The 20,171-nt window shown below is 40.9% G+C and overlaps 1 protein-coding gene across 8 annotated transcripts in view; it reads left to right on the top strand.

Moving 5' to 3' along the window:
- The window catches only part of usf2 (upstream transcription factor 2, c-fos interacting), a 28,376-nt gene extending 21,531 nt beyond the window's left edge, over positions 1-6,845 (top strand). For 5 of the 8 annotated variants that reach the window (XR_004202818.1, XM_031788486.1, XM_031788484.1 and 2 more), the window contains 4 exons: positions 518-576; positions 4,710-4,804; positions 5,039-5,167; positions 5,996-6,845. Coding sequence is in view for 7 of the 8 variants with exons in the window: in XM_031788486.1 (XP_031644346.1) it covers positions 518-576; positions 4,710-4,804; positions 5,039-5,167; positions 5,996-6,085 (373 nt within the window). In the remaining variant the exon portion in view is untranslated. The remainder of the gene's footprint in view (positions 1-517; positions 577-4,709; positions 4,805-5,038; positions 5,168-5,995) is intronic. The other 3 variants (XM_020500714.2, XM_020500715.2, XM_031788487.1) reach the window with 1 other exon arrangement.
- Positions 6,846-20,171: the final 13,326 nt, after the last annotated feature.

Raw genomic sequence — 20,171 nt, 5'->3', positions numbered from 1 at the left:
TAGCTTTGGGTTATAGGTTCACCGAAGGAGTCCTCTTCAATGGGGCGAAGAAATGTCTCTGGAATACTTTATTTGGATAGTCCATCCATAGATACTCTGCAGTCAGTAACATTTCAGATCACAATCTACTAACCCTAGCCCTAACCCTAAACTTAAGCCTTACTTTAACCATAGCCCTAACATTAACAAGCAGTTGCTTATCAATAGATCATTTGTTGATAGTATGATGGAGTCATGCAGGTCCCATGTGGCTCAGTTGCTAGAGCCTGGCACTTGCAATGCCAGAGTTGTTGGTTCAATTCCCATAGGGGGCCAGTACAAAAAAAGTATGAAAATGTATGCACTCAATACTGTAACTCGCTCTGGATAAGAGCATCTGCTAAATGACTGACAAAATTATTACTTTTGCGTAATGTATATGAATACACAGTCAATTTGTTTGTTTTTATGAGTGTGTATTTTACAGTGCTTAACGGGGACATAATGTTATAATTTATTTGTCTTTGTCTCCTTGCAGGAAGATGGATGGTCCACGGGCACCTAGGGATGAGAGAAGGAGAGCACAACACAATGAAGGTAAACTGATTACAGAAAGTATTTATCTGGCAAATGGAAACTGGAAAGTAAAAGTTCAGATTTACCATGGGCATAGAGAGAAAAAGGAGGAGCATTAAGAAAAACATTTTTTGTATAATAACACTGAACAAAATGATAAATGCAACATGTAAAGTTTTGGTCTCATGTTTCATGAGCTGAAATAAAAGGCCCTAGAAATGTTCCATGCGCACAAAAAGCGTATTTCTCTAAAATGTGCACAAAGTCGTTTACATCCCTGTGTGGCTGATCAAGAAACTGATTAAACAACATGACCACTACACAGGTGCGCTTTGTGCTGGGTACAATAAAAGGCCACTCTAAAATGTGCAGCTTTCTCACACAAAAAAATACCACGATGGCTCAAGTTGAGGGCGCTTGCAATTGGCATGCTGACTGCAGGAATGTCCACCAGCGCTGTTGCCAGATAATTGAGTGTTAATTTCTACCACAAACCGCCTCCAACATCGTTTTAGAAAGTTTATCAGTACATTCAACCAGCCTCACAACCGCAGACCACGTGTAACCACGCCAACCCAGCTTCTTAACCTGCAGGATTGTCTGAGACCAGCCACCTGGACAGCTGGTGAAACTGTGGGTTTCTGAAGAATTTATGCACAAACTGTCAGAAACCACCTCGGGGAAGGTTCATCTGCGTGCTCGTCATCGTCACCAGGGTCTTGATCTGACTGCAGTTCAGCATCATAACAGACTTCAGTGGGCAAATGCTCTCTTTCGATGGCCACTGGCAAGCTAGAGAAGTGTGCTCTTCACGGATGAATCCCAGGTTTCAACTGTACTGGGCAGATGGCGTCGTGTGGGCGAGCGGTTTTCTGATATCAACGTTGTGAACTGAGTGCCCCATGGTGGCTGTGCGGTTATGGTGTGGGCAGGCATAAGCTACAGACAACAAACACAATTGCATTTTATCGATTGCAATTTTAATGCAGAGAGAGATGCCATGACGAGATCCTGAGGACAATTGTTGTGCCATTCTTATGCCGCCATCACCTCATGTTTCAGCATTATAATGCACAGTCCCATGTCACAAGAATCTGTACACAATTCCTGGAAGCTGAAATTGTCCCAGTTGTTACATGGCCTGCATAATCACCAGACATGTCACCCATTGAGCATGTTTGGCATGCTCTAGATTGACGTGTACAATGGCGTGTTCCGGCTAATATCCAGCAACTTCGCACAGCCATTGAAAAGGAGTGGGGCAACATTTTTCAGGCCATAATCAACAGCCTGACCAACTCTATGTGAAGAAGATGTCACGCTGAATGAGGCAAATGGTGGTCAAACCAGATACTTACTGGTTTTCTGATCCATGCCCCTCTTTTAATAAAAAAAAATAAAATCTGTGACCAACGGATGCATATCTGTTTTCCCAGTCATGTGAAATCTATAGATTAGGGCCTAATTAATGTATTTGAATTGACTGATTTCCTTATGAACTGTAACTCAGTAAAATCTTTGAAATTGTTGCATGTTGTGTTTTTTTATATTTTTGTTCAGTTGAGTATATTGTGTAAATGGTGTTGACCCGAGGCTTAATCCCTCTGTTCGTTATGTGATCTTGTATTGGAACCTTAGCTCCTTCAAATTATTAAGATATGGCATTATTAGAGTGCTATCTGAAAGCCACTAATAACATCATTCACATACTGTCAACACTCATTACATTTAGCATCAGCTGATAAACCACGAGTACCATCAATCTTTCAATTTTATCACTGTCTTTGTTAGTTTCAGTAGTCTCCATATCTATTTCCTTCAGCTAGGATCCTTATACTCTTCCCGATTTAAAAAATATATATAAATTAAAATAAAATAAAAAAACCCTGTCAATCACTACGGATCACTCTCGAACAATGTTTTGCTTTTACCCCTATTGTAAGGTTTAATGGATGGGGGATGATGCCATTGTCCCCCTTTTACATTTTAGTCTACCTTAGCAATGTTACTCTATATATTTATTACCAATTTCCGTTGGATATTCACTTTCTGCCTCACACTCATTAACTGTCTTATTTTGAGATTTAATATGACCGAAATTATAAGATACATCAGCCAATTCAGAAATGGAGAGACATTATTTAAGGTAACTCTTGAGACTTGAGTTTCTATCTGGGATCAACATTTTATTATAACTGGGCTAGCACTGCCTAACAGTCCACTGTCAAAGAAGTGCTCTGTCCATAAGGTTTCTGGTACCTGAGACAGAATCGACTGAGAGACCGAGCCAGTTTCCCACTCCGAGCCAGTTTCCCACTCCGAAGTTCTGGGGATCCTATCCCCAGAACTTCATTGCTGGGGATATCAACGAAAACTCCAGGAGTACAATAAATTGTAGCCATAAGTTAAACAAGTCTACCTATCAACTTAAAAGGTTGCGTGGGTGAATACAGAAAATCATGTTCAACATTCAATGGTCCTATTGAACAGGGCATGGGTTTTGTTTCAGAATGTATTACCAGAGTGGTATTTCTTTAATTCTTTACGAAGGCTCTGATTAACGTGGCAATGATATGTGTCATTGGAAGCTGTTTAAAAAGCATAGAACACGCTCCAACCTTTGTTTAAGACTTTATTTCACAGACCCTTTAGACTGTCATACAGTGCTTTAACCTTATCATTATCAAATGATCTGTAAAGGGGCCACTGAACATTTCGCCAAATACTTTTTACACCACCTATGTACGTCTAGGTGTGGGTGCACAAGTGTATATTGTTGTATTGTTTACTCCTGTTTTTTTTTGTTTCGTTTTTTACTTTATAAAATCTCTAGTAACCCATTATACACGCATACAATTTCATCTCTCTTTATCCAACTACACCTCTCAACCGACACAATTCTACCAACTTTATTAACCGTACCTTCAATGCAATCCAACCGATTCCTGCTGTAAAGTAGTCTAAACTATGTGTATTCAATGTATTCAACTATGTGTATTCTGATTCCTGCTAATACATACAGTATCACAACTAACTTTTCACTTATTACCAATCTAATAATTCGTTAACTTCCTGTAATTACCTCAACCTTCTCACTTACAGTGCATTCGGGAACTATTCCTATTCCTCGACTTTTTCCAAATTTTTGTTATGTTACAGCCATTCTTAAATGGATTACATTGTTTTTTCCCCTTCGTCAATCTTCCACACAAAAATGGAAATGGACATTTTACATAAGTTTTCAGACCCTTTACTCACTTTACTCAGCACTTACTTTACTCAGTGACAGCGATTTACAGCCTCGTCTTCTTGGGTACAAGCTTGGCACACCTGTATTTGGGGAGTTTCTCACATTCTTCTCTGCAAATCCTCTCAAGCTCTGTCAGGTTGGGTGGGGAGTGTCACTGCACAGCTATTTTCAGATCTCTCCAGAAATATTTGATCGTGTCCAGGCTCTGGCTGGGCCACTCAAGGACATTCAGAGACTTGTCCCGAAGCCACTCCTGCATTGTCTTGGCCGTGTGCTTTAGGGTTGTTGTCCTAAGAGCTCTGGAGCAGGTTCATCTAGTCTCCTAGCCACTGAAAAACATCCCCACAGCATGATGCTGCCACCACCATGCTTCACCACAGGGATGGTGCCATTTTTCCTCCAGATGTGATGCTTGGCATTCAGGCCAAAGAATTCAATCTGGGTTTCATCAGACCAGAGAATACTGTTTCTCATGGTCTGAGAGTCCTTTAGGTGCCTTTTGTCAAACTCCGAGCAGGCTGTCATGTGCCTTTTACTGAGGAGTGGCTTCCATCTGTCCACTACCATAAATGCCTGAATGGTGGAGTGCTGCAGAAATGGTTGTCCTTCCGGAAGGTTCTCCCATCTCCACAGAGGAGCTCTGTCAGAATGAGTTCTTGTTCACCTCCCTGACCAAGGCCATTCTCCCCCGATTGCTCAGTTTGGCCAGGCAGTCAGCTCTAGGAAGAGTCTAGAATAAGCCTGTAAAATGACAAAATATGGAAAAAGTCAAGGGGTCTGAATACTTTCCCGAATGCACTGTATCCCTTGAAGTTACAACAGCTCACCCCAAATTCTACCACCACAGGAGTATGGCTCATGCTGTAGCTTTGACAACTAAAATATGGGATTATTGTGTTTGCAGTGGAAAGACGGAGAAGAGACAAGATCAACAACTGGATTGTCACCCTCTCAAAGATCATCCCAGACTGCAACATAGACAGTACCAAGACTGGAGCAGTGAGTGTGGTCAATTTGCCTATAGAGATTAAGTCCCATAGAACCAACTTTATCAGGACACAGATTAATCCTAGTCCTGGACTAGAAAACATGCTCAATGGAAACTCTCCATTGAAATAGGTTTTTAGTCCAAAACTAGGCTTAATCTGTGTCTGAGAATCTGATCCGCAATGGCAGATTGTTCAAAATCACGGTTTCTTATAATAGAAGTAATGTGCAACCTCTTCTCTCCAGAGTAAAGGAGGGATCCTGTCGAAAGCGTGTGACTACATCCGGGAGCTGAGACAGAATAACCAGAGATTGCAGGACAGCTTCAAAGAGGTGTTGAGAGTTCAGGCAGACAACGAGCTACTCAAACAACAGGTACACACTTATATGTGTAACTCGCACATTCCACTATGCTGTCTGTTTCGTCAACACGTCGTGTGTATTCATTGGTTCACATTGTAGCAAAACATTTTACAGTAGAACAATTTTGCAACGAAAAAGATAATTGCTTACATTTATTTGAGTCCCTCCCCGTTTCAGCCTGTTTGCATTTGTTTGGTCATTTTTCATGCCTATGTATGAAGGTCTTATAAATCAAATCCAATTTTATTTGTCACATACACATGGTTAGCAGATGTTAATGCGAGTGTAGCGAAATGCTTGTGCTTCTAGTTCCGACAATGCAGTAATAACCAACAAGTAATCTAACTAACAATTCCAAAACTACTGTCTTATACACACAAGTGTAAGGGGATAAAGAATATGTACATAAAGATATATGAATGAGTGATACCCTACATTATTCATCTCATATGTATGTAAACATTATATTAGGTAGCATTGTTTAAAGTGGCTAGTGATATATTTTACATAATTTCCCATCAATTCCCATTATTAAAGTGGCTGGAGTTGAGTCAGTGTGTTGGCAGTAGCCACTCAATGTTAGTGGTGGCTGTTTAACAGTCTGATGGCCTGAGATAGAAGCTGTTTTTCAGTCTCTCGGTCCCAGCTTTGATGCACCTGTACTGACCTCGCCTTCTGGATGATAGCGGGGTGAACAGGCAGTGGCTCGGGTGGTTGTTGTCCTTGATGATCTTTATGGCCTTCCTGTAAAAGGCCTACATTGAAGAGTCTTCTCACATTTGGTAGTGTTGTCATTTGGTTGTTAACATTGTTTAATTGCGACGTTCTGTCATGTTATAGATTGAGGAGATGAAGAATGACAATGCATTGCTTCGAGCTCAGCTACAACAGCACGGCATAGAGATCAATGGAGATACGACACCACAGTGATCTACTGGACACACACACACTCTTACTTACTCACTGGAACACTGGTAAAATACAAATACTTATAGAATGCATGAAAGTACACATGCTCACGTGTATGCATCATCAGAAATTGCCACGCATACACACAGAACAGAGGGCTTGAGAGGAAGAAGTGGACTGCTGACTGATCAAGCCCCCTCCAACTCCCACACACACTCTCTTCCAAGGCTGAAAGCTCAAATTCATGACTCTGTAACTAAATTAGTTCCGCACTTCTGCTCAAAGAATAGCCAACACTTCAAATGTCGTGCATTCACCTAACTCTGTTTTGTTTTGTTATGGACAATGACAATACACATTCTGTTTTAACCTGCTGCAGTTTTCCATTACTTTTTTTGGCATTTGTTGTGAGTTATACTACCGTGTCTGACATGAATGAATCCTTTTGTTTGTCATTTAATGTATTAGTTTACAATTATAGTGCAAATATAGGGCTGAATTTTGCTGTTCCATTTTCCCTTAGAGATTACAAACCATGGTAGACATCAGGCACCTTCATCCTTTGATGCACACCATTTCAAAGGGTTGTTTCATTGTCAAGTGGAGGTAGATAAGAGAATATTGATTTAAGCTGTTTTAAAGGCCTGCGATGTAAAGGTATGGTTGTTGTATTAACACTAGGCCTGACATCGCAGACGATCAGGGCAGTAGGTGATAGCATAGCTCAGGTCATTAGGACAATATATAATATTGGTTCCCAAATAAATTTCAGTCCCCTCTTCCTTGCTTTAATTCCTCTTATCTCTTGTATTGTCCCATCTGGTGCACAGTAAATCATTTAACCTGAATATCAGTCTCACTATATGGTAATGATGCATATTGGGCATGAAATCATGGTATGTATCTGCTTGTGATGGGTCACTTACCGGAATTCAATACATTAATTGGAGCATGTGTCAGCGTTGCCATGTATAAGATGATACATATCCCTGAGTCTCTATGATGGGGGATGTTCATTTACAGGCATTCAATTCAAATTTGGGACACTGGGTAACTCAACTAAATATTGAGGATCTGAGGGAGAGTTGTCTATTATGGAATTTCACCATCTCCTCCAGTAATTTATAAGTTTGAGAACCAGTGCTATGAAGGATAATTGTAGCACATCCCAGGTCAGCAGTGCTTTAAGGAATTGTTTGTGAGTGAAGGTTGTCAGCATCCTTGTTTTATCTCTACTGAAAGCAATCACAGCATGGCATTCTAACCACTGGCAAGATTTATTCCAATTGTACAATAACATTTCAATGTTTATACCATAGCATTGACACAGTCATTGGATTGGTTCTGTAGTAAGGTGGAGGTGCATTTTCAAGAGCTATATGCCCAATTCCAAGTCGATCCCTAGGCCCTACACTTGGATTGGATAGGTAAGCAATGTGGTGTTTGCGCCACCTTGCATTCTGATTGGCTAGGTGACATTTTCCGCATTGCTTACATCATATCCTTTTACGCCTACACTAGTGCCTTGGGGATAGAGGCAGGAGGTGGGTTTGGAATTGAGCTGCAGTCTTAAAGAATTTCTGAACCAATCCTTTACCAAATCTGTTTTGATGTAAAGGGCATGTTATAGAGGGGTCCAGACACGCTAGCGATTTCACTTGGTTTTGAGAAACTTGGACCACCCGCAATAGACTTCCTCATTGCTCGTTCTGCAGTATGCTGCTTCTCCGTGTAGCCCGCTCAGCAGAGCTGGTAGGGGAAATGGCTTGAGTCGAATCAAATGGAATATAATGTTGCGGATAAAGTTTAAATTGTGTTATTCCGAAGTGTATAACATCTAAAGACCTGCATCACTATACTGAGAGTGTGGCCATTTCTAAAATTATGTATTTTTCCGTAGCTCCTATACTGCAGAACGAACAATGAGAAAGTCTATTTCGGGTGGTCTAAGTTTCTCAAAACCAAGTGAAATCGTTAAAGTGGACACTTATATAACATACTATTTACATTAAAAATATATATTTGTTCGGACATGGTGAAGCAATCCTTTACCCCCTTATAAAAAAAACGTGGGGGCAATCTTGTCTGTTTTAAAACACCTTATCCAGGGGAGTGGCTAACCTAATGTTTACTGCTCGCTATAATTATCCCTATCTGGCTCGAAGTACCATGAAAAAGAGTGGTCCTTTGAGACAGATATGGACAACAATATACTATATAACTGAAACAAATATGGACAACAGACTTTAGTTTCAGAAGCATGAGCTAGCAGGGAGAATATAGTTGCCATGTAATTTTGAACTTGTAGGTCAATTTGTCTTGTATTGCCAATAGGGCTGCTGAAAACTCTTTGTCCACCAAGAGTCAGCTGTTCTTTCGACCAATCGATTGGTCAAACATTTTTAAACATGTATTTTTCCATATATAGACACACCCAATGTGTTTTAATAAATTATACTATATGCATTGAGCATGTCTGATGCTTTAAGACACAAATTACTCAAGAGGGAGCCAGAGATAAAGACCAAAAAGAACCAAAAAGAAGGCCAAGTAAAACGCTGGAGAAAGCTCTCACTGAAGATTCAGTTAAGCACCTTGGGGAGGGCCACTGCAGCGGCCGCTGTCAAGCATATAAAACCTGTCAATGTTTTAGCCTACTCCGTAGTTGCATTCTAACTTACTGTTTTCAAGTGGTATGTCAAATTCGTTGTTGAACTATGAGAAAACCGCTGTTTGCACTATTTGCATTCTACTTTTTGTTTGTCTTAAGTAGGCCGTAGACACTGTATGTACCGGTAGGTAAATCTTAGGCTATGATTAGGCTCATTTGCATGTGCCGTCTGGAAAGAATCTGCCGGATACACAGTTGAATGAAAGGGGATGTTTGGCATATATGTTATTAGTAATACACCATACAATTCAGGAAAACACATTTGTTATAAAATATTTTTATTAGTGTTACACCATTGTTCTTACATAACTTAACCATATACAATTTCAGTAGCACAATTAGTGCCTTCAGAAAGTATTCATAACCCTTGACTTATTACACATTTTGTTGTGTTAAAGGCTGAATTCAAACTCTATTACTTTTTTTCACCAATCTACACACTACCCCATAATGAAAATATGATTTTAGAAATGTTTGTAAATGTATTAAATTAAATACAGAAATATCTAATTGACATACGTATTCACACCCCTAAGTCAATACTTTGTAGAAGCACCTATGGCAGAGATTACAGCTGTGTGTCTTTCTGGGTAAGTCTCTAAGCGCTTTCCACACCTGGATTGTGCAACATTTTCCCATATATTATTTTCAAATGTCTTCATACTTTGTCAAATTGGTTCTTGATCATTGCAATTTTCAGGATTTGCCATAGGTTTTCAAGTAGATTTAAGTCAACTGTAATTCGTCCACTCACTGTCTTCTTGATAAGCAACTCCAGTGTAGATCTAGCCTTGTGTTTTAGGTTATTGTCCTGCTGAGAGATGAATACATCTCCCAGTATCTGGTGGAAAGCAGACTGAACCAGGTTTTCCTCTAGGATTTGTCCTGTGCTTAGCTCCATTCTGTTTATTTATTTATCCTGAAAAACTCACCAGTCCTTAACGATTACAAGCATACACATAACATGATGTCGCCACCACTATTTTTGAAAATATGGAGTGTGGTACTCAGTAATGTGTTGTATTGGATTCGCCCCAAGCATAACACTTTGTATTCTCGACAAAAAGTGAATTACTTTGCCACATTTTTTTGCTGTATTACTGTAGTGCTTTGTATTTAATAGGATGCATATTTTGGAATATGTGTATTCTCTGCAGGCTTCCTTCTTTTCACTCTGTCAATTAGGTTAGTATTGTGTAGTTACTACAATGTTGTTGATCCATCCTCAGTTTTCTCCTATTACAGCCATTAAACTCTGTAACTGTTTAAGTCACCATTGGCCTCATGGTGAAAACTGGTTTCCTTCCTCTCCGGCAACTAAATTAGGAAGGACGCCTATATCTTTGTAGTGACTGGGTGTATTTATACACCATCTAAAGTGTAATTAATAACTTTACTATGCTCAAAGGGATATTCAATGTCTGCTTTTATTATTTTTACCCATCTACCAATAAGTGCCCTTCTTTGCAAAGCATTGGAAACCTCCCTTTGGTTGAATCTGTGTTTGAAATTCACTGCTCGACTGAGGGACCTTACAATTATCTGTATGTGTGGGGTACAGAGATGAGGTAGTCATTCAAAAATCATTTTAAACACTATTGCACAGAGTGAATCCTTGCAAGTTATTATGTGACTTGTTAAACACATCTTTACTCCTGAACGTATTTAGGTTTACCATAACAAAGGGGTTGAATACTTACTGACTCAAGGCATTTCAGCTTTTAATGTAAATGTTTTGAAAAACATCATTCACTTTCACATAGGGTATTGTGTGTAGGCCAGTCACAAAATGTGGAAAAGGTCAAGGAGTGTGAATACTTTCTGAAGGCACTGTATGGACTTTGACGTCACACTAAGATGGCACACTCCATCACACTGGATTGGTCCACTGAGACAGGCACGAATCAGACGGGTGTCTTGTGTGCCGTGGAGAAAATATAAATACGCGACAGCTCAACCAAAAAATGATCTGCCGACCAACAGCCTATTGACCAAACAATTGACCATTTGACTGATTAAATGGGGTCAGCCCTAATTGCCAATCTGCTGTGTCAAACAAGGCACTAAACTGAATTCAATCCCATTGTATCTATAATGTTAGAATGTACAACTTGTAAACTAATAACCAACACAGTTCACTGAATATACAGGACTCAAAAAGAGCATTTATCTGTATTTATCTAGACCAGCACATAGGAGTGCAGGTGTCTATTGGCATGGATTACAGTTTGGAGAGGGAGCTCATGATTGCTGAATGGATGTCAAACGGTCCTTATCAGTTCTTTTGCATCACTGAACCCCTGTCTTGTTTACAGTTCTAATTTTCAGACATTATCTGTCAGCATTTCAGTAGGTAACACTACTCGTTAGCCATATTTTTGTCTGATTTTGTGTTTGATTGTTCACCTGTATAAAAATATAAGCCTTAACTTTTTATAAAACTTTAGTTAATGTAAATGTATTACCTGTGTTCTGAATAAGTAAAATCATTAGTAGAGATTGGATTGACGCATAAATTCAGAATTAACTCAATGTTAACAATATACAAAACAAATAAATAAACTGAGTGTACAAAATATTATGAACACCTTCCTAATATAGAGTTGCACCCCCTTTACTCTCAGAACAGCCTAAATTCGTCAGGGCATGGACTCTACAAGTTGTCAAAAGTATTCCACAGGGATGCTGGCCTATGTTGACTCCAGTGCTTCCCACAGTTATCTCAAGTTGGCTGGATGTCTTTTGGGTGGTGGACCATTCTTGAGACACACAGGAAACTGTTGAGCATTAAAAACCCAGCAACGTTGCAGTTCTTGACAAACTAAAACTGGTCTGCCTGGCACCTACGACCATAATCTGTTCAAAGGAACTTACATCTTTTGTCTTACCCACACAATCCATGTCTCAATTGTCTCAAGGCTTTAAAATCCTTATTTAACCTGTCTCCTTCCCTTCATTTACAGTGATTGAAGTGGAAGTGGATCAATAAGGGATCATAGCTTTCATCTGGATTCACCTGGTCAGTCCATGTCATGGAAAGAGCAGTATATTGTCTGTTGTGGTGAAGTTTTATGAATAACCCCTATTTTGTACTGATACAAAGCAAAAACAGTTTTTTAGAAATACCTTATTTGCATAAGTACAGACCCTTTGCTATGACTGTCGAAATTGAGCTTAGGTGCATCCGGTTTCCATTGATCATCCTTGAGATGTTTCTGCAACTTGATTGGTGTCACGGTTGTCGTAAGAACGGGACCAAGGCGCAGCGGATGTTGAGTTCCACATATTTATTGAAAAGTGAAACTAAACGTGACTACGTGGTGCACAGGCACAAACACAAAACAATATCCCACAAACACAGGTGGGAAAAATAGCTACTTAAATATGATCCCCAATTAGAGACCACGATTACCAGCTGCCTCTAATTGGGAATCATACAAAACACCAACATAGAAAAATTTATCTAGAACACAGAAATTATAAACTAGAATACCCCCTAGTCACGCCCTGACCTACTACACCATAGAGAAACAAGGGCTCTCTATGGTCAGGGCGTGACAATTGGAGTCCATCTGTGGTAAATTCAATTGATTTGACATAATTTGGAAAAGCACACCAGTCTATACAAGGGCCCACAGTTGGCAGTGCATGTCAGAGCAAAAACCAGGCTATGAGGTTGAAATAATTATCCGTAGAGCTCCGAGACAGGATCGTGTCGAGTCACAGATTTGGGGAAGGATACCAAAAAAGGTCTGCACCATTGAAGGTCCCCAAGAACATAGTGGCCTCCATCATTCTTAAATGAAAGGAGTTTGGAACCACCAAGACTCTTCCTAGAGCTGTCGGTCTGGCCAAACTGAGCAAGGCCTTGGTCAGGGAGTTGACCAACAACACAATGGTCACTCTGACAGAGCTCCAGAGTTCCTCTGTGGAGATGGGAGAACCTTCCAGAAGGACAACCATCTCTACAGCACTCCACCAAATCAGGCCTTTATTGTACAGTGGCCAGACAGAAGTCAGTCCTCAGTAAAAGGGCACATGACAACCTTCTTGGAGTTTTCCAAAAGGCACCAATAGAACATGATTCTCTGGTCTGATGAAACCAAGATTAAACTTTTTGGCCTGTATGCTAACTGTCACGTATGGATGAAACCTGGCACCATCCCTATGGTTAAGCATGGTGGTGGCAGAATCATGCTGTTTTTCAGTGGCAGGGACTGGGAGACTAGTCAGGATCGAGGGAAAGATTAACGGAGAAAAGTAAAGAGATCCTTGATGAAAACCTGCTCCAGAGAGCTCAGGACCTCAGACTGGGGTGAGAGTTCACCTTCCAACAGGACAACAACCCTAAGTACACAGGAGGACGCAGGAGTGACTTCGGGACAAGTCTCTGAATGTCCTTAAGTGGCCCAGCCAGAGCTCGGACTTAAACCCGATCGAAAATCTCTGAAGAGACCTGAAAATAGCTATGTTGCGGCACTCCCATTCCAACCTGACAGAGCTTGAAAGGATCTGCAGAGAAGAATGGGAGAAACTCCCCAAATACAGGTGTGCCTAGCTTGTAGCATCATACCCAAGAAGACTCAAGGCTGTAATCACTGCCAAAGGTGCTTCAACAAAGTACTGAGTAAAGGTTCTGAAAACTTATGTAAATGTAATATTTCATTTTTGTATTTTTAATACATTTGCAAACATTTCTAAAATTATGTTTTTGCTTTGTTATTATGGGGTATTGTGTGTAGATTGATGAAGGAAAAATAACTATTTAATCCATTTTAGAATAAGGCTGTAACGTCACAAAATGTAGAAAACGTCAAGGGGTTTGAATACTTTCTGAATGCACTGTAATTAAAAGTGTGGACACCCCTTCAAGTTAGGCTATTTCAGCCACACCCATTACTAACAGGTGTATAAAACCAAGCACACAGTCATGCAATCTCCATAGACAAACATTGGCAATGGCTATACTGAAGAGCTCAGTGACTTTCAACATGGCACTGTCATACGATGCCACCTTTTCAATGATGCCACCTCAAATTTCTGCACTGCTAGAGATGTCCCGGTCAAATTTAAGTGCTGTCATTGTGAAGTGGAAACGTCTAGGAGCAACAACGGCTCAGCCTCGAAGTGGTAGGACACACAAGCTCAAAGAACACGACCGCCGAGTGCTAAAGCATGTAGCGCTTAAAACTAATCTTTCCTAGGTTGCATAACAAGTCCCTACAGCAATATTCATCATCAGTGTATTTTTTTTAAATTATGGATCCCCATTAGTTGCTGCCAAGGCCCCTACTCTACTACCACATCAAATCAAATCACATTTTATTCGTCACATGCGCCGAATACAACAGGTGTAGACCTTACAGTGAAATCCTTAGTTACCAGCCCCTAACAGTGCAGTTTAAAAAAATATGGATAAGAATAAGAGATAAAGGTAACAAGTAATTAAAGAGGAGCAGTATAAAATAACAATATATACAGGGGGTGCCAGTACAGAATCAATGTGTGGGGGCACCGGTTAGTTGAGGTAGTATGTACATGTAGGTAGAGTTAATTACAGTGAGTATGCGTAGATGACAACAGAGTGGCAGTGGTGTGGAGAGGAGGGGAGGAGGGGGGGGGGGGGGGGGGGGGGGGGGGGGGGGGGGGGGGGGGGGGGGGGGTGCAAAGTGAATAGTCTGGGTAGCCATTTGACTAGATGTTCAGGAGTCTTATGGCTTGGGGGTAGAAGCTGTTTATAGATGCCTCTTGGACCGAGACTTGGCGCTCCGGTACCACTTGCCGTGTGGTAGCAGGGTGAATAGTCTATGACTAGGGTGGCTGGAGTCTTTGACAATTAAAAGGGCCTACCTCTGACACCACCTGGTATAGAAGTCCTGGATGGCAGGAAGCTTGGCTCCAGTGATGTACAGGGCCATTCGCACTACACTCTAGTCTCTTGCGGTCGGAGGCCCGAGCAGTTGCCATACCAGGTAGTGATGCTCTCAATGGTGCAGCTGTATAATCTTTTGAGAATCTGAGGACCCATTCCAAATCTTTTCAGTCTCCTGAGGGGGAATAGGTTTTGTCGTGCCCGCTTCACAACTGTCATGGTGTGCTTGGACCATGTTAGTTTGTTGGTGCTGTGGACACCAAGGAACTTGAAGCTCTCAACCTGCTCCACTGCAGCCCCATCGATGAGAATGGGGGCATGCTTGGTCCTCTTTTTCCTGTAGTCCACAATCATCTCCTTTGTCTTGATCACGTTGAGGGAGAGGATGTTGTCCTGGCACCACACGGCCAGGTCTCTGTCCTCCTCCCTATAGGCTGTCTCGTTGTTGTCGGTGATCAGGCCTACCACTGTTGTCATCTGCAAATGTAATGTTGGTGTTGGAGTCGTGCCTGGCCATGCAGTCATGAGTGAACAGGGAGTACAGGAGGGGGCTGAGCACACACCCTTGAGGGGCCCTTGTGTTGAGGATCAGCGTGGCAGATGTGTTGTTACCGACCCTTACCACCTGGGATCGGCCCGTCAGGAAGTCCAGGATCCAGTGTCAAAGGGAGGTGTTTAGTCCCAGGGTCCTTAGCTTATTTATGAGCTTGAGGGGCACTATGGTGTTGAACGCTGAGGTGTAGTAAATGAATAGCATTCTCACATACAGTTTAAGTCGGAAGTTTACATACACTGAGGTTAGACTCATTAAAACTCATTTTTCAACGACTCCACAAATTTCTTGTTAACAAACTATAGTTTTGGCAAGTCGGTTAGGACACCTACTTTGTGCATGACACAAGTAATTTTTCCAACAATTGTTTACAGACAGATTATTTCACTTATAATTCCCTGTATCACAATTCCAGTGGGTCAGAAGTTTACATATCGTAGACTCGTCAACAAAGATGTTAGCATGTTCCAGAGATTTCTGTAAGTCTTTAGCTGTCAATTTAGGATTCTCCTTAACCTCATTGAGCATTCTGCACTGTGCTCTTGCAGTCATCTTTGCAGAACGGCCACTCCTAGGGAGAATAGCAACAGTGAACTTTCTCCATTCATAGACAATTTGTCTTACTGTGGACTGATGAACATCAAAGCTTTTAGAGATATTTTTGTAGACCTTTCCAGCTTTATGCAAGTCAACAATTCTTAATTTCAGGTCTTCAGAGATCTCTTTTGTTTGAGGCATGGTTCACATCAGGCAATACTTCTTGTGAATAGCAAACTCAAATTTTGTGAGTGTTTTTTATAGGGCAAGGCAGCTTTAACCAAAATCTACCGTCTCGACTCACTGATTGGACTCCAGGTTAGCTGACTCCTGACTCCAATTAGCTTTTGGAGAAGTTATTAGCCTAGGGGATCACATACTTTTTCCAACCTACAATGTGAATGTTTAAATGATGCATTCAATATAGTCAATAAAAATATAATTTGTGGGTTATTAGTTTATGCACACTGTTTGTCTATTGTTGTGACTTAGATGAAGTTCAGATCCAATTTTATGCCCAATTTATGCAGAAATCCAGGTTATTCCAAAGGGTTTTACATACCTTTTCTTGCCACTGTATGTAACTCTAAAACATGTGCTACTTGACTGAAGAGAAAGTTTAATTTAAAAAAGGGTGATTTAATCCTAGTAAAAATTCCCTGTCTTAGGTCAGTTAGGATCACCACTTTATTTTAAGAATTTGAAATGTCAGAATAATAGTAGAGATAATGATTTATTTCAGCTTTTATTTATTTCATCACATTCCCAGTGGGTCAGAAGTTTACATACATACATATCCTGACAGAGCTGGTCTAACTGAGTCAGGTTTGTAGGCCTCCTTGCTCGCACACGCTTTTTCAGTTCTGCCCACACATTTTCTATAGGATTGAGGTCAGGGCTTTGTGACAATACCTTGACTTTGTTGTCCTTAAGCCATTTTGCCACAACTTTGGAAGTATGCTTGTCCATTTGGAAGACCCATATGTGACCAAACTTTAACTTCCTGACTGATGTCTTGAGATGTTCCTTCAATATATCCACAAAATGTTCCATCCTCATGACGCCATCTATTTTGTGAAGTGCACCAGTCCCTCCTGCAGCAAAGCACCCCCACAGGATGCTGCCACCCCTGTGCTTCACGGTTGGGATGGTGTTCTTCGGCTTGCAAGCTTCTCCCTTTTCCTCCAAACACAACAATGGTCATTATGGCCAAACAGTTCTGTTTTTGTTTTATCAGACCAGGGGACATTTCTCCAAATGGTACGATCTTTGTCCCCGTGCAGTTTTAAACCGTAGTCTGGCTTTTTTAATGGGGGTTTTGGCTTCTTCCTTGCTGAGCGGCCATTCAGCTCATACCTCTCCTTCCTGAGCGGTATGACGGCTGCGTGGTCCCATGGTGTTTATACTTGCATACTATTGTTTGTACAGATGAACGTGGTACCTTCAGGCGTTTGGAAATTGCTCCCAAGGATGAAACAGACAATTTTTTTGTCTGAGGTCTTGGCTGATTTCTTTTGATTTTCCCATGATGTCAAGCGAAGAGGCACTGAGTTTGAAGGTAGGCCTTGAAATACATCCACAGGTACACCTCCAATTGACTCATATGATATCAATTAGTCTATCAGAAGCTTCTAAAGCTAATTTTCTGGAATTGTCCAAGCTGTTTAAAGGCACAGTCAACTTAGTGTATGTAATCTTCTGACCCACTGCAATTGTGATACAGTGAATTCTAAGTAAAATAATCTGTAAACAATTGTTGGAAAAATTACTTATGTCATGCACAAAGTAGATGTCCTAACCGACTTGCCAAAACTATAGTTTGTTAACAAGAAAATTGTGGAGTGGTTGAAAAACTAGTTTTAATGACTCCAACCTAAGTGTATGTAAACTTCTGACTTCAACTGTATGAAAAAACAAATATTATGAAAAACGAATTCTTAGAAATATCTGTCACCTTCCTCCTCTTTAAAATACTATCTGACATGAGCACATTTGGAGAAATTACAACAGGTAGTTCGGGAGGCTTATTATCAATGATTCTCTTTCCTGTGCGTATTTATTTTGTTTTTATCAAGCTACCTCCTAGTATGAGACAAAGGTCACGGCCTAATAACCACCAAGCCCAGGACTCTGGATCAAAACAACCTCTTTTGGGTTGCATCCCAAAAGAGGACCCCTTGACTTTTTCAACATTTTGTTACGTTACAGCCTTATTTTAAAATTAAATAATTTATTTCCCACATCCATCTACACACAATACCCCACAATGGTTTTCATACCCATAACAGTACCCCATAACAGGTTTTTAGAAAATTCTGCTAATTTATAAAAAATAAAACACTAAGACATATGTATTCAGACCCTTTACTCAGTACTTTGTTGAAACACCTTTGACAGCGATTACAGCCTCACGTCTTCTTGGATAGGATTCTACAAGCTTGGCACAACTGTGTTTGGGGAGTTTCTCCCATTCTTCTCTACATATCCTCTCAAGCTCTGTCAGGTTAAACGGGGAGCGTCGCTGCACAGCTATTTTCAGATCTCTCCAGAGATGTTCGATCAGGTTCAAGTCTGGGCTCTGGCTGGGCCACTCAAAGACATTCAGAGACTTGTCCCGAAGCCTCTCCTGCGTTATGTTGGCTGTGTGCTTAGGGTCGGTGTCCTATCTGAGGTCGTGAATGCTCTAGAGCAGGTTTTCATTAAGGATCTCTCTGTACTTTGCTCCATTCATATTTCCTTCGGTCTTGAGTAGTCTCCCCATCCCTGCCGCTGAAAAACATCCCCACAGCATGATGCTGCCACCGCCATGCTTCACTGTAGGGATTGTGCTATCATTGCGTTTACTTGATAGCTACCTACACAAATAGCTAGCTAGAACAAAGTGTTAATAAGAAATTCATTAAAAAGATTAAAAGCAATACAAAAGATTTCCTCCAGATGTGATGCTTGGCATTCAGGTTAAAGTGTTAAATGTTGGTTTCGTCAGACCAGAGAATCTTGTTTCTCATGGTCTGAGAGTCCTTTAGGTGCCTTTAGGCTACATCCAAGTGGGCTGTCATGTACCTTTTACTGAGAAGTGGCTTCCATCTGGCCACTCTACCATAAAGGCCTGATTGCTGGAGTGCTGCAGAGATGGTTGTCCTTCTGGAAGGTTCTCCCATCTGGAGCTCTGTCAGAGTGACCATCAGGTTCTTGGTCACCTACCTGACCAAGGCCCTTCTCCCCCGATTGCTCAGTTTGGCCGGGTGGACAGCTCTAGGAAGTCTTGGTGGTTCCAAACTTGGTGGATCCAAAGTCTTGGGGAGACCACTGTGTTCTTGGGGACCTTCAATGCTGGATAATGTTTTTGCTACCCTTCCCCAGAGCTGTGCCTCGACACAATCCTGTCTCGAAGCTCTACATACAATTCTTTCAACCTCATGGCATGGTTTTTGCTCTGACATTCACTGTCAACTGTGGGACCTTATATAGACAGGTGTGTGCCTTTCCAAATCATGTCCAATCAATTGAATTTACCACAGGTGGACTCCAATCAAGTTGTACTTGAACATTAAAAACCTGTTTTTGCTTTGTCCTTTTGGGGTATTGTATGTAGATCGACGAGGAAAAAATACAATTTAATACATTTTAAAATAAGGCTGTAATGTAACAAAATGTGGAAAAAGGGAATGGGTCTTTATACTTTCCTAATGCACTCTTCCCTAATTTTGACCAGAGCCCATTATCTGATCAAAAGTAGTGCACTATATAGGATGCCATTTGGGATCAAGTCTTGGCCAAACAATGTGGATAGATGGAGTATAAACAGGGCCATTAATGCTAATACTCAATGAACATAGATTACCTTAAACATGTGTTATGGAATAGGTTAGGTAGTTTAGTTCTTAGGAGCACAATTAGACCCTACTCTACCACTTCCACACTCCATCACCAGGTGGCAGCAGCAACCAGTCAGTTGCTGTACTCTGCCAGGAAGTCTTGATTGTGCACAGATGTGGCAATTAGAGGGTGTGGCTGCTTACAGAGCCGTGAGCCTGCTGGAGTTTGATGGCAATTTCGTTTACTTTTTGCATGTATTTATTTTAGTCACCATAAACTGAACACACGATAATCCTTTTGGGTTGGCTGACCAAGAGTCAAGACAGAGCTGGCCCTGGACCCTGGTAAGGTTGCCATCTATTGGGGCACATGCATACAACACAGTCTGCATACTCTGACATCTCACATGAATGCACACAATAAATCAGGTAACAGACTATATATTAGCTAGGCCTAGGACTCCTAGAATTAGAAAGTGAAGAAGTGTCAGTAGGCAAGCTAGCTGATTTCTTAATACATGTGCAAATTAGTCATGTTTCTTGAATGAAATCACATTCAGAGATAATCTGCCTCCCTGAGAAACTAGATAGGCCAACCTGTCATTTGGAGAAAAAAAATCAGAGTATTCAGAAAATGATCATGTAATTTACATCAA

This window comes from Oncorhynchus kisutch, linkage group LG14 (genome assembly GCF_002021735.2).
Source record: "Oncorhynchus kisutch isolate 150728-3 linkage group LG14, Okis_V2, whole genome shotgun sequence".
Classification (NCBI taxonomy): domain Eukaryota; kingdom Metazoa; phylum Chordata; class Actinopteri; order Salmoniformes; family Salmonidae; genus Oncorhynchus; species Oncorhynchus kisutch.
This window is presented reverse-complemented; position numbering and strand designations above follow the sequence as displayed.